This window comes from Sinohyriopsis cumingii, chromosome 6 (genome assembly GCF_028554795.1).
Source record: "Sinohyriopsis cumingii isolate HCF-2022 chromosome 6, ASM2855479v2, whole genome shotgun sequence".
NCBI classification, from domain to species: Eukaryota; Metazoa; Mollusca; class Bivalvia; order Unionida; family Unionidae; genus Sinohyriopsis; species Sinohyriopsis cumingii.
The window spans coordinates 43982495-43998301 of NC_142966.1; the positions used below are offsets into that span (position 1 = coordinate 43982495).

The following is a 15807-nucleotide window of genomic DNA, read 5'->3' on the forward strand; positions in this document are numbered from 1 at the left end:
TCGAAAAATGGTGAGCATTAAAATCAACAAATCATATTTTATTGAATAATACACGGTAAAACATGCATACACAAAGAATAATATACGTAAGGGTGAATATTATTCGACTGAACTCCCATTACCAATTTCTTTGCAAATTAAATACAACAATATAGAACACGGCGTTTATTCACGTGTAGTCACCACAGACATGAACAGGGTTGAACTGATGTTGAATAAAATCTTGACCAGTTCTTGTTTTGAAAAATATATTCGTGAAAGGAGTAACTTTAACCCAAAGAACGACATGGAATCAATCTAATCCCAGAACTACCTTGAAGGAGTGAACGCGTCACAATGTTAAAATTCAGGTGCTTGGTTTTTGTTTTAATTATTTTAAGACTATCGATTTATGCGCATCGTTATTCTTATTTTAAGCATGCGACGCAAATGCTCAAGAGATTGCCAATTAACCTGACTATCCAACAGGAACACCACTTGATTTTTCAACAACATTCCATCTCGGAATAGTCAGGTCCTCGGCCTATCGTCAGCTACCGCTACTTCAACTAAAACAGGACAGTGAATCTGTATAATTTCAGAACTCCCTCAAAGGAGTGATTCGTCAATAGAAGGGGAAATTGGCTAAAAACATTACACAGGATTCAGTCATATCTAAAGTAGGTACGGTAACATACATCCATGTCAAAAACACCCTTGTACCTTTAAGGAATTAGCTGCACATATTCCTAGATGGAATTTACAATGGAACTTTGTTTTTACTAAACTTAGGCATGTTTTTTCATTGATAACCTTTTTTTATTAAAGCAGAAAAGTGCCATTGACCAAAGTTGTTTAGGACGACTTACGCTAGAGCTAGCCAACTGAGCATAGGTTATGTGAAGGTTTGGGGAAAAGTTAGTCTCCTTTTCCAAATCTCCACGTTACTGACAGTGTTTAATATTAGTGTAAATCCACAACACAGTGGTTTCCCAAAACCCAAACAATCAAAACTCGACAAAATATGTAGATGGTATATATATATATATATATATATATATATATATATATATATATATATATATATATATATATATATATATATACGCCGATACAATGGTTTTGTCCATACACCAAGCGCATCTAGTGTTTAAAAAAATTAAATTGCTTATATGCTATTTCGTGTCTTGCCTGCTGCATGGAAAAAATAATGTAATAATGTATGTGAAATAGTACGTTTATAATTTGGGTTGACAACATTAGCGAAAACTAAATTAGGTATTTTAGTTCTTTCTGGCTGTCTGTTTTCTTTCTTCCATATTCACTTTTTCTGTCGTTCTTTTAGAATTACAAGCCAATAATTCATAAAACTTAAAGGCGCAAGATTTGATCCTGGTGCCAACTGTTATAAATCTCTGCTCACCCGAGTTAGTTCGCGTCAACATTTTATGTAAAGAAAAATATTTTTAAAAATTCAGTCATATCTCTACGATGTTTGCAGTGTGGCAGTTTATAGTAATGTCTAGTTGTGGCATCATGCCGCAGACATGTAGCATGATGTCCCACCCAGTCACATTATCCTGACACCAGGCCGACCAGTCCTAACACCAACCTCTTCATGCTGAGTGCCTAGCGAGGCAGCTGTTAGTACCATTTTTGTAAGTCTTTGGTATGACTCGGCATGGGTTGTATGTATGTATGTATGTATGTATGTATGTATGTATGTATGTATGTATGTTGTATGTATGTATGTAGGTTCGAACCCACGACCTTCCGCTTCCAAGGCGGACGCTCTAACCACTAGGCTACCGGAGCGGTCCCATACATACATACATACATTTTAGATTTCATGTCCGAATACTACATATCATAATGAACGGCACAATTCCTGATTCCATCATGTACAAAGGCATGTGGGCGCCCATACAATTTTTTAATGTATTTACCAACTCATTTAAATATTTCGACAATCATTGCTTAAGAAGTTGCCTTACTGCAACATATGCTCTGATTATCAGTTCCCTGTGAATTAACCGTGTTTGTACATCCATATTTCTTTAACCTTGACGAATAAGCAGGTCTAACAGTTGATGGCTGATGGAAGTGATTGTTGCACGCTACTACTGATAAAGATCGGGTCTTTCCGCCAATGATCGGAAAAACACGTTCGAAACACTTCAGAAGCCGCCATTTAACATACATATATACGTACCATGCTTACCAAAAGACATAATATCTATGTCACATACCATCACAGCTTTCATTTCATTTTTCAAACACGAGCTTACTAAAAACTTCCTTTACTGAACTTTTGCAAACAAACTGTGTGGAAAAGACACGAGCTGATTTGATTGTAAAAATTAATATAATCCGCGGGCCGTGGTGATACAAATAAACTGATCCCAGATTTAGTCTTAAAAATAGACCCGAATAAAACTTTTAACTTTCAGTTTTGATAACTCAGAAATCATTCGCTGTATTTAATTCAAATTTAGTATGAGATTTTTTTAAAACAATAGTCTACAATTTAAACAGATTTGTGTAAATTTTAAAAAGAATTTCCTATGTATACTGATACAGGTGAGTAGGGCTTAGACCCACTGTGGAACTATTAATTACACCATCTTTAATTTGATACATTTGTCATTCAATAACACAGTTAAGGAAGTAAACGCATACCAAACCAATCTATATATCTAAATAAATAAATTTCTGTATTATTCTTTATCATACATTTTAACACCTACTTTCCAGTTATAAATGATTAAGTAAATTTATGTATCATTTTATATAATTCTATATCACACCACACACACTGAACTAAATTCCTCTGTCCTATATATAAAAATTTGATGGCTGAGTAAGACAATCATACATTTCGTATTTAATAGCGGTGTAATTTTGATTACGGTAAGGTGTCACAATCGAGTGATTTCCATGTCGGGGAAAGAACTCTTGAATATTTCAACACACATCGGAGCAGGCATTTTCTCCCCTGTCAGACCGGCAATTATATTTCGGGCAGTTAGTTCCGCCATGGCGTTTCGGGTGATCTCTGAAGCACTGGCCATATGTGGGGATATAATGCAGTTCGGGAGAGAAAGCAAAGGACTGTCCCGTGGAAGCGGTTCTGGGGTCGTCACATCCAATCCTGCCGCACGTATCTGACCAGTCGTCAAGGCAGTATAAAGGTCATCCTGACTGACCACGGCTCCTCGGGAGGTATTGATGAAAATCGCAGAGGGCTTCATTTTCTTAAACGCCTCTGTGTTAAAGAGACCCCTCGTACCATTGGTGAGAGACACGCAGACGATCAAGATGTCAGAATTCTGTAGCAATTCTTCGAAGGACGCAAATTCTGCAGCGATTTCTTTAGCATATTCTAGTGGCCCAACGTCCCAATAGACGATCTTCGATGGTTCAAACGCTTTCAGTCTCTTGGCTGTGGCAAATCCAATGCGGCCAAACCCGGCTATCCCAATAACCGACTCCTTTATCTCGACTCCTGACAGATAAAGGGCGTTTTCCCATCTTCCCCATCCGCCGTTTATTACAGCATCAATGCCTATTTAAAAAAAAAAATCATTATTAAACTTAACTTCAAAACAGCGTAAATCAACATAGTTACATGTATACGGGAGTGGGGAGACAGACAGCCAGAGAACGCCAACAGTTACCGAGACAATCAATGGTCACATCAAACACTTGAAAATAGTTGTTGCGAAATGGACTCCATAGCTTCCAAACTGCAAGAAGAAAATCTGTCTTCTACAATATCCATTCTTAATACCCGTTAAAAATCAGGGCGACGTTTCCAAAAAAGCTTTAGAACAACAAAAACTTCGCAGTTTAATATATGTTGGAGTCATTCTCGCTTGATCTTTCCTGTATTCTTAATTTCTGAAATCCACAACTAGAGATTGATCTATGTTTAGCTGACATTCAACAGACGGAGTCTACCTAATGAGCTACTGATTAGTGACGACAGACGGAGTCTACCTAGAGAACATACTGATTAGTGACGACAGACGGAGTCTACCTAGTGAGCTACTGATTAGTGACGACAGACGGAGTCTACCTAGTGAGCTACTGATTAGTGACGACAGAGTCTACCTAGAGAACATACTGATTAGTTACGACAGACGGAGTCTACCTAGTGAGCTACTGATTAGTGACGACAGGCGGAGTCTACCTAGTGAGCTACTGATTAGTGACGACAGACGGAGTCTACCTAGTGAGCTACCGATTAGTGACGACAGACGGAGTCTACCTAGTGAGCTACTGATTAGTGACGACAGACGGAGTCTACCTAGTGAGCTACTGTTTAGTGCCGACAGACGGAGTCTACCTAGTGAGCTACTGATTAGTGACGACAGACGGAGTCTACCTAGTGAGCTACTGTTTAGTGCCGACAGACGGAGTCTACCTAGTGAGCTACTGATTAGTGACGACAGACGGAGTCTACCTAGTGAGCTACTGATTAGTGACGACAGACGGAGTCTACCTAGTGAGTTACTGATTAGTGACGACAGACGGAGTCTACCTAGTGAGCTACTGATTAGTGACGACAGACGGAGTCTACCTAGTAAGCTACTGTTTAGTGCCGACAGACGGAGTCTACCTAGTGAGCTACTGATTAGCGACGACAGACGCTGTATCCAATCTCTAGCGGAATATATCAAGGTGTGTGTATGTGTGTGCGTCTGTGTGTGTGCGAACGTGCGTGAGGATTTTTTCGAAATCCAATAACTAAGCGATTAAAATAAAAAGCTATAGACTGAACATTTCAAGTATTGATGGTGCTATTTTGTGTATGAAAAAATGAACACATGAAATTGCAAAAAGACAACAAGAACAAAACTAAATATTACAGAGCTCCTCTCTACGAAGATGTTCGTACTTTTCAGCAGCGACTGTAAACATTAATCATCAAGCAGAAAATCCCAGTCCAGACTAAAATTATCTTTCAACAAATTTACTTAAGTCCTCTCCTATCAAGCCATCTTCTTTTGCAATATTTTCTTTACATTTTAACTTTAAATATTTGTAAATAAAATTTTAACGTTGAATCGGAACTGTAAACCACCTACCTGCCTACTTAACTGTACACCCACCACCCACCCACCTACTACGACCGGGCATAAAGAACATAAAACAATACTATAAAAAGTTGATACAAATCAAATTTAATGATATTTCTGTGTAATTTTTTAAATCATTGTTCTGAAAACATAAGAAGTTCTTATTTTCGGCCCATAAAAGTCTGATTATACTAACCTAAAGTAAGGGGCTTTGATTAACCTTGGACCGACAGCAGAAGAACACTCCAAACGGAATATGTGGATACGTTTATTTCATTCAGTGAATTAAGTTGAAAGGTGGACAGTACAGTAGGCAATGGGCGTTGTCATCTGGGACTATAAATTATACAAAGCAAATATAGTAGGAAACGAAATTACACACGCGTGCAGGTAAATGCAAATGAAATAAATAATATCTCCGCGGGAGAAAGAGAACTCCACATTCCTATGTAAACTATGAAGATAAAATTAGAGTGGAATGATCAGTGAGAGTATTTACAAGATATCTGCATATACGACGTTTTTTTCCGTGACTATAAAGCTTTATAAATTTAAGTAGGCAAATTATTCAAACTTCTAGTATTCTGGTACTCAAAAGTTCTATAAATTGAAACCTATCTGATCTTTGAAATATTTCTCGACATGTACGACTCTTAAAACTGTATACAATAAGCATTGAAAGACCAAGAAATATTCATCTTTAATGAGGTCACAAATAAAATAAAGTCTATCATGAACTTGTTTATACGGTCTCACCCATCCATCAGCTTCAACGTCGAGTCTGTGAGACAATGTTCTTAATTTATCAATTGCATTTCTATATTTCAAAGAACGGATGTTACTGTGATAAAGTTTTGATCCGAAATTTGCAATATTTACAAAAAATAATGCTGGACTATTGTTCTCAAGACATTTCATACAACATTGGATAAAACTGTCCAGTAACCTCAAGTTTTCAAACAAAATGTCAAACTGCCAGTGTCTCGGTGTTACCGACCCCTTGATTAACCCCAATATCACTGAATCTTAACCTGGACAAATCTTTAACTAAATATGCCTAATTACGTTTTTCTTCTAAATCCTTCAATATATATATATATATATATATATATATATATATATATATATATATATATATATATATATATATATATATATATATATATATATATATATATATATATATATATATATATATATATATGTATGTATGGATGGATGGATGGATGCATGCATGCATGCACGCACGCACGCACGCACGCACGGATGTATGTATGTATGTATGTATGTATGAATGTATGTATGTATGTATGTATGTATGTATGTATTTGTCATCATTTGCACCTAATATCGTAAAATCAACACTTCACAATGTAATAAAATCTATTTATCATCTACTTCGAACTCCCCATAAATAAAATCGTTTTGTTTTGTTTTCATAATTTAATATCCTTTTGCAGGAATAAAAGCCCCGATTTGACTAATAATTTAAGATGGCTTTTATCAGTCTGTCAAGAAGATTCGTAATATGGCTTATTTTTAAGGCTATAAAAAAAAAAAATTCTTCAAGTAAACATATAGATATAAATCATTTAAAAGTACTGAAAAATAAATGACCATAAACATTTTCCTTGCAGAACCCAGAGAATACAAGATAATTCGTAACATAACGTATTATCTTCTTTAACTATTGACTTCCCATTGTTGTACATCGATTTGATTACAGTATATCAAGAATATTTCCTGTTAAACCAAGCTTTGTCAATTGATATCATACGTTATTCCTTACTATTTAATGAAACGCATTGGTGAAATCAATAAACGCACAAAATATTTTTTACCTTTATCAATAATATGTGAGATGAGAACATGTATAAAAAAAAGATATTGTCGACTGTACTCATGTTTCGTTCTAAATCCTGCTTATGCTTCCGTAAAGACATGGTAGTTGCCTGTCCAGTCAATAAGTCTATTGTTAAGAATACTTGTGAATAATTTACCTATGCAGCTCAGACGTACGACGGTGTGTGCGACGGTGTAATTAGACCTTCGAATCTCATTACTGGAACGTGACCATTCCTAAGTCCAGCATTAAATGAATCACAGAATGTATTTAAAAGAATATATTTACCTTCGTAAGGAAGCTCATTAATAATCATAGCTGGACTTGCAATGCGGTCCAATTATATTTGCTGTAAAACCTTTTCTACTGCTTGAAAGGAAATGTCCTTATTTCCTTCATTAAACATGGCGTTAAGCTCAACTTGCATATATTTTTCATTAAAGTGTAACACATGTTCATCTTGTATAACGAAGCGATCATTACAATTATTTACAGCTTCAATGCATTTTACAAAGAATTCATGAATTCATTGCAATATTTGAGAGTTTATGATTGGTATAATTTTTAACATTTTCCAATTAACAAATTTGGAATTTTCGAATTCTAATGTTTTTTGTTCATCACAGTCGTGCCTATATTTTCGTCGAAGGTTTTATACTCTGACCATGTGCTTAACATTTCTTGCTTTTCTTGTTCTTGATTCAGTTTACTGAAAAACATTTAACCGTTTTTCTTAACATATATCATAACCGAAGGATTATATTTTCTCATCGCATTTCTCCATAACTCTATCATGAAATGTTATACAATCTTTTAAAGAATGACAAACAAACAGTGTAAAATATATCATGTAGTAGCGACAAAGTAACTTTCAATAGTGCAGCGTTAGCATTCCTGTTTAATGTTTCTTTAATAATGTTAATATGTCCGATTACAGAATAGTCCATTAATTAATCATCACTTAATTTTGATTTATATTCGGACATGAACTCTGGTCGCCATACATCTTTACCCTCTATTCATTCGTATTCTTTTTCTGTCATAAATGTTGTAGCGACATCGTTGACGTTATTAAATCCTAACGCAACCATACATAACAATGATCTGACACACTGTTAGCATGACTAACGTCAAGTGATAGTACATTACTAAAAAAGGACTGAGAAGCAATACAATAATATATTACGGTACATCCCCAGTGTCCAACATAGATATACTGGCCAATATCCGTATCATGGCCATACGACCGTTTCTTATACGTAAACCTGCTTGGTTTCCAAAGTCATGTAACTGAATATTCATTAGAGTCTGGCGATTCAATATCTTGAGAAACACGTGGTATAATCTTATAATCATCAATAATATACTCGTCTGATAATATATACATATATCGACTATTGTCATGAACAATACAATCTAGTTACGTTGACTTTCGAGCAATAAAATCACCACGTATGATAAATGTACAATCGTTATTGGAATCAATTTCTATTCTCACCAGAGACTGTCAGACCATGTCATAAAATCAACGACAGATTGCCTACTATATACATTCGGTACAATACAGCAAAGGCAAACACATAATTTAAAATGTTTCGCAAAAATCGAACCATCAGATTTAACCCATATTATCTTCAAACCCGAAACATAGGTAATGTCACGAAGATATTTAATTCTAATTGATGAAGTTATTCGCACTGAATTTCTTTCACTGTTTGTTTGGGTTTTTTTCTATGAAAAGCAAATGACGCAAAGATTCGCATTGACAAATCAGATAATTCATTGATCCAAGTTTCTATAAGACGAGGAACATCCTTTTATGAAGAATATTTCAATTAGCTCCTTATTTATTGGTTTATTCAATCTCTTTGTATATGATACATATTTAATAAAGAAACTCATAAAGTGTATATCCCCCCCACACACACATACGTTCGACATTTAAGCATAACTCGTGCATTAATATTTATCACATTGAAAACACTTTGCATGCAGTCCACTCAACTAATTCCTTTACTCATCTAAATGTACAAGTCATCGAAGTGTAAGCTATGGAGCATAATGACCTACTAATGAAATGAAGTGTAGTGCTCTTCAAGATACATCCCATCACACATGACCTACTATTAAAATGAAAGTGTATTATTCATCAAGATACATCCCCTGACACATGACATACTATTGAAATGAAGATGTAGTACTCATCAAGATGTATCCCCTCACACATGACCTACTATTGAAATGAAAGTGTATTATTCATCAAGATACATCCCCTCACACATGACCTACTATTGAAATGAAAGTGTATTATTCATCAAGATACATCCCCTCACACATGACCTACTATTGAAATGAAGATGTAGTACTCATCAAGATGTATCCCCTCACACATGACCTACTATTGAAATGAAAGTGTATTATTCATCAAGATACATCCCCTCACACATGACCTACTATTGAAATGAAAGTGTATTATTCATCAAGATACATCCCCCCACACATGACCTACTATTGAAATGAAAGTGTATTATTCATCAAGATACATCCCCTCACACATGACCTACTATTGAAATGAAAGTGTATTATTCATCAAGATACATCCCCCCACACATGACCTACTATTGAAATGAAAGTGTATTATTCATCAAGATACATCCCCTCACACATGACATACTATTGAAATGAAAGTGTGTGTGTGTGTGTGATTTGGATTTTTAACGTAGCTTTAACAATGTTACAGTCATATAGCTGCGATGTCTGCAGTGTGACAGTTTATAGTGATGTCTAGCACTGGGGCATCATGCCGCAGACATGTAGCATGATGTCAGACCCAGTCACTTTATCCTGACACCAGGCCGACCAGTCCTCACACTTACCTCTTAATGCTGAGCGCCAAGAGAGGCAGCTGTTTGTACCATTTTTTGTAAGTCTTCTGTATGATTCGGCCGGGGATCGAACCCACGACCTTCCGCATCCGAGGCGGACACTCTAGGCACTAGGCCACCGGAGCGATTGAAATGAATGTGTGGTACTCATCAAGATGCATCCCCTCTCACATAATCTACTATTGAAATGAAGGTGTGTGTGTGTGTGTGTGTGTGTCGGATTTTTAACGTAAAACTTTAAAAATGTTACAGTCGTACCGCTGCGATGTCTGCCGTGTGACTGTTTATAGTGATGTCTAGCACTGGGGCATCATGCCGCAGACATATAGCATGATGTCCCACCCAGCCACATTATCCTGACACCAGGCCGATCAGTCCTAACACTAAACTCTTAATGCTTAGCGCCAAGCGAGGCAACTATTAGTACCATTTTTGTAAGTCTTTGGTATGACTCGGCCGAGGATCGAACCCACGACCTTCTGCATCCGAGGTGGACGCTCTAACCACTAGGCTACCTGAGCGATTTAAATGAAGGTGTAGTACGCATCAAGATGAATCCCTTCACACATAACCTACTATTGAAATGAAGATGTAGCATTCATCAAGATACATCCCCTCACACATTGAAATGAAGATGTAGTACTAATCAAGATACATCCCCTCACACATAACCTGCTACTGAAATGAAGATGTAGTACTCATCAAGATGCATCCCCTCACACATGACCTACTATTGAAATGAAAGTGTATTATTCATCAAGATACATCCCCTCACACATGACCTACTATTGAAATGAAAGTGTATTATTCATCAAGATACATCCCCTCACACATGACCTACTATTGAAATGAAAGTGTATTATTCATCAAGATACATCCCCTCACACATGACATACTATTGAAATGAAGATGTAGTACTCATCAAGATGTATTCTCTCACACATGATCTACTATTGAAATGAAAGTGTATTGTTCATCAAGATACATCCCCTCACACATGACCTACTATTAAAAAGAAGATGTATAGTACTACTCATCAAGATGCATCCCCTTACACAAGACCTAATATTGAAATGAATGTGTAGTGCTCATCAAAATGGATCCCCTCACAGAGTTTCATGATTATAGAGAGAATAGGCTGTAACCAAAAGCATGCAAAACAAAACCACGTGGTCACGAGATAAATGCAAAATCTACAGCTAAACCGGAAAGATCTGAAATGTAGGCCATAGCTATTCTTTAATTTAGGATTTAGGAGCGTGGTACCGAGAAGGATGTATACAATCATCATTCAGACACGAAAAGTAGAAACACAAAATTACAAAAAAGTCAGGAAAGTGTTAAATATCAGGCACACTGACCTGGTTGTTAATATGCAGTGTAACACTCATCACTCATCATGATGAATCATCTCAACACGTTTCATGATTCCATTCGTTTAAGAAAATTTGAGATCATGGCTTTGGAAAAGCAGTGGAAAGCATGCGTGGTAAGCAGCATCACCCCAATAATACCACTGTAGATCTTATTAAATATTCCTGAAAATACTGTTATTATTAGCAACAATAATAACAAATTATTATTATTATTATTATTATTACACATATTTTGACAGTTCATTACGGTTTTAATTTTTCTAAATTTATGAAACATTCTCTCTCTCTCTCTCTCTCTCTCTCTCTCTCTCTCTCTCTCTCTCTCTCTCTCCCGAATTTCCGATATGACATAATCGTTGCTATTCTCACCTTGGGGTAATACTGCTTTCCACGCATGTGTCGGCAATTTAAAAAAAAAAAGGTCATTAATAGATGTATACATAGGTGTTCTCTTCTGACAGGGATTAATACTAAAACAGTGAGAGTTCTAAAGGATTTAATGTCAATAGAAGAGAGATTGTACTTACAATCCGCATACCAAGGTCAGTCGAAATAAATTTATTAATTCTTAGCGAATGTACGATAGTCAGAAATGATTTGAGGGCGAAAACGTCAGTATGAAATACGGCCATGCCCTGTTGGTCGCCACTGCCAGCAATGTCAAAAAAAAGGCGGATATCTACTTGCTTGCAGTAACGGCCTTAGCAAACGTGAGGCCCGATATGGTTCATTTTTGCCGGGTCCCCTTGTTTTACGCACGAGGCCCCCCTGTAAGCACGACATTCGGCAATAAACTTTTAAACAAGTTTTACATGATATTGAACTTAAAATTTTCTTCCATAGCTTTAAAATTACTTTCTCTTTATATATATATATATATATATATATATATATATATATATATATATATATATATATATATATATATATATATATATATATATATATATATATATATATATATTAAAAATTACTGACGCGAGTGGCCCCAGTGAGCGCGGGGCCCGATTGTGCCAAATCGGTCCAGTCGGCCTAAGGCCGGCCCTGCTTGCTGACCTAGGGTTACGTGCACATCATCGAAATTTAGAATTTAAGTAAAGTTTAATCAGAAGTAGAGTATGCCGTGTTTTGAAATTCCTACAAATGTCATGACTCGAACTTCATTCTAATGGAAACTATTGAGGGCCAGTATTGTAGGATTCGGAACATCGGCATGTGTTTCGTGCCCATAAAACCGTCAGAATAAGTGGCATCATGTCTAAGACCTGGAAGGACATAACTATATAAACCTTTTTGACTTGAACATCCCCAATAGTAATGAAGGGGGACGAACTTGACGATGGTTACTCACAATGTCAAACTGATTAACTTGGAGCCTTGGAAATTCCAGGAACCAAGCTGGTACTTTACCTTCTTTGATTCTTCTGCAGACGGCCAGTGTAAGCGCCACATTAAACTCGGCCACAGAGTCTGTTACCGTTCCGGGAGTATAGCCAATCTGCACGCCTCTTTTGGCGCACTCTTCGAGATCTATATGCTCCAGACCTGCAGACATGGTGCCGACGACCTTAAGCTGGGGACCTGGTAATAATAATAATAATAATAGATGCCAAGTGACTGAATGAACAAACGATATCAAAGTTTAAGATTAGAGGTTTTGGACATCTATTGTAGGTTTTATATTGTTGCATATTCATAGGATTAAGTATTTAACAGTTCGTCCTGGCAGCTTAATTTCTTAACTTCTCTGAGACGACTTTGTTTAGAAAATTAAAATTAAAATTAAAATAATGACTCTATTTTCAGTTTTTCCTTTGTTTTGCCTGCTTAAGTTAAATTTAAGTGATTAAAAAAAATCTTGAATAATAACGATAAAAATTGACTATCACATCTGAGTTGAAGATGCACTCAGTATATTTTTTTCGAAAAATGAGCGTTTAAACAAACATATATGTAAGAACTGCATAGAAGGTACGCTCACGGAGTTGTCTTCTGCTTCTTGGTACATAAGTGATATAGCGCGTTTCTTATCTTGGCTCTTGGAACAGCCAAGCTCAATGAAACTGATTTCTGTATTAAGTTCGACCTCTACAATATTACATCTGCTTGACGAGGACTGGAATGCTATGTGAACAAGTTAACGCGTTTATATGCATGTCTGATATCTGCCATGCACATTCAGCGTCAATCAGATATGACTTCACAAGAAATGGCGATGCCACATTTTCGCATACAGCAAATTTGTTCAGAGATATAAAAAAATAATCAAATGACAAACGAGGACAATTGCATTCTTCCATTTTTGAAAGGACAATGCACAAACGTATATGTGAAAACATCTCCAGTACAAATTTGACTGAAATCTCGTATAATCACGTCCTTCGTCTGCGTCTGTTTATTGATATGTTGTCTCAGCACAGTTTCACTTGATAACCTCTTATGAGGCCACACAAATTGCATTGTCAGAAGAAAAAATAAATGATAGCATGGTGCAATCTTTTCCTGTACATATTTGGTGTTGTTGTTGTAGGGTGTTTAACGCCATTTTTCAGCACACGATAGGCTATACATGGTGGCCAGTATTAATGGTGGAGGAAGAACCCGGGAAACCCCCAGAAAGAACCACCGACCGACGAGAAGCTACTGGCAAGCTTTCTCACATCCCCACATTAGCCGAATCCGAAACTCAAACCCACGCAGACAGAGGTGAGATGGCAGTGATCCGTAACGGAGAGCGCTTTAGACCACTTGGCCACTCGGGGCCCCCCTGTACATATTTTAACCAATAATAATAATAATAATAATAATAATAATAATAATAATAAAATTAATAATAAAGAACTGAAAATTATGTAGGATTTGTTTATCTGGGAAAAGACAGAACGACTAGGGTCTGTTCTGACAGGTGAATAAGGCAATGAAAAAGATGAGTCTGGATCTCAAGACCTCTGTTCAAAATTTCAGTCATTCTGCCGACTGAACTAATCTGAATCGGAGATTCACCTTTGTGAAAATTTTAGATGACCATATAAGAGCATGAAAATCACTTTTCAAATATGCTCGAAAGGTGTCGTTTTCGGGTACCTGTGTGATTCATCTATAAAAAAAATATCATTTTTCAGGGTTCTTTGGAGCAAACTGTACGTAGTACTCCCTTGCGTTATAGAGTAAATATTGCCGTTAGGTCTAGAAAACATCATGTAAATATTAAAATTTGTACAAAGTGTCTTTTATAATCTTTCTGTAATTTTTAATCATGTCAGGAATGTCACTTTTTCAGTCCTTTCAGGGAATAAGAGACGACTCGTGAAAATTATGTGAAAATATGTTGACCTCTTGAAGTATAATTTTGTTTAAAACCGATCTTGACAAGTACAAAAGTACATAATTAGAGACGATGAAACATTGAAAGTGAGTTATCCAATTTCCGTGACCAACTCACTTTATTGACTGCATTCATGATCCATAACCCGAATAGTCTTTCTCATAGATGAACCTGTTTAACCCAACACTATGTACGAGAGACTGGAGATCGTGAATTTGTTTCATCTGAAATTTAAGCATACAATACAACGATTCTTCTGTACTACACCAACAGAACCGTACAAATAATTAGCCATTCTTTGAAAGAGTGATTTGTTACTTTGATGAAACGCTTGTGCTATAATAATGCATAAAGTATTACAAAGATATCAAATTTGAATGGCGTGTTTGTGTTACCTGCTGCGTCCAGTAATTCCCGATCTACTCGATCAGGTGGGTGTACCAACAGACCTTCCGCTCCCTTCACCGCCTCTAGCATCTCGTGTCTTGGCATAAAACAGTTGCCATCCCATACATGGAAATCGCACGATTCCCTTAACATATTTGCACCCCGACCGTCGGGCGGTATGCCACGGGTAGCATAAACAAAAGGACGTGTATCACCCATAGCGAAGAGGAATGTACTTGACCTGTCTAGTATGATTCAAGGTTACCTAGGGGACTATGCTATTACGTAAATTCACAAACAAATTTGTCAACCGAATGCAATGACAACGTACATGTATGTAAATGTGGGTCGAGCAGCCGTATGTATGTTCCTTTAGTAATTAAGGTACTATACGTACTGTACTAGTCACTCTATGGTGTCTGACGCATGTCGGCACAACACAAACTGTTCTCTGCCAGTGCTGAAATGAAAAAGCGAAAATCATGAAATTACTTTTGCTTAAATCTACCAAGACATTGGTATGAGATTGATTTTGTTTTTATTTTCTTAATCTTGATCCGCTGAGGTTCAGTGATTGCGTGCCGGACATGCGATGAAAAACATGTGGCGTAGAATCTTGACAAAGTCGTGCCTGGTCGGCCACACTGATGTATCTCGGGGAAAATCATTCTAATGCAGTTCCCATTACAGAATGTAACCTGTTATGTGCCAATGTGCGTTTAAAACCTAATCAGCCAATGAGTCGTCGTAGTTTAACTTCGAATGTTCTTAACATGAAAGTGGTGTCCTAAAATTTAAACAAGTTTATTCATTCTTTCTCACGTAGCCCACAAATATAAAACTGGAGAGGAATGTTGAAAAAGAAATTATTTATTCATCGAAGAAAAAGACACGGCTCGGGCATAAAATCCCACCGGGGGGGGGGGGGGGA

The 15807-nt window shown here is 36.6% G+C and overlaps 1 protein-coding gene across 1 annotated transcript; it reads right to left on the reverse strand.

Annotated features, from left to right (window-relative positions):
• Positions 1 to 23: 23 nt before the first annotated feature.
• Positions 24 to 15176, reverse strand: LOC149796823 (glyoxylate reductase/hydroxypyruvate reductase-like). The gene is made up of 3 exons (XM_089961468.1): positions 14885 to 15176; positions 12575 to 12745; positions 24 to 3544 (listed from the first exon to the last, which is right to left on the reverse strand). The coding sequence occupies exons 1-3, from the start codon at positions 15093 to 15095 to the stop codon at positions 2898 to 2900; spliced, it is 1029 nt and encodes a 342-aa protein (XP_089817594.1). The 5' UTR covers positions 15096 to 15176; the 3' UTR covers positions 24 to 2897.
• Between the last annotated feature and the right edge of the window lie 631 nt (positions 15177 to 15807).

Bases quoted from the DNA above. Each gene is read 5' to 3' on its own strand.
- LOC149796823 (XM_089961468.1), bottom strand. From the start codon at position 15,095: ATGGGTGATACACGTCCTTTTGTTTATGCTACCCGTGGCATACCGCCC. The intron at 12,746-14,884 runs GTAACACAAACA...TATTATTACCAG, and splicing joins GGAATTACTGGACGCAGCAG to GTCCCCAGCTTAAGGTCGTC. The intron at 3,545-12,574 runs GTAAAGTACCAG...TTTTTTAAATAG, and splicing joins CTGCAGAAGAATCAAAGAAG to GCATTGATGCTGTAATAAAC.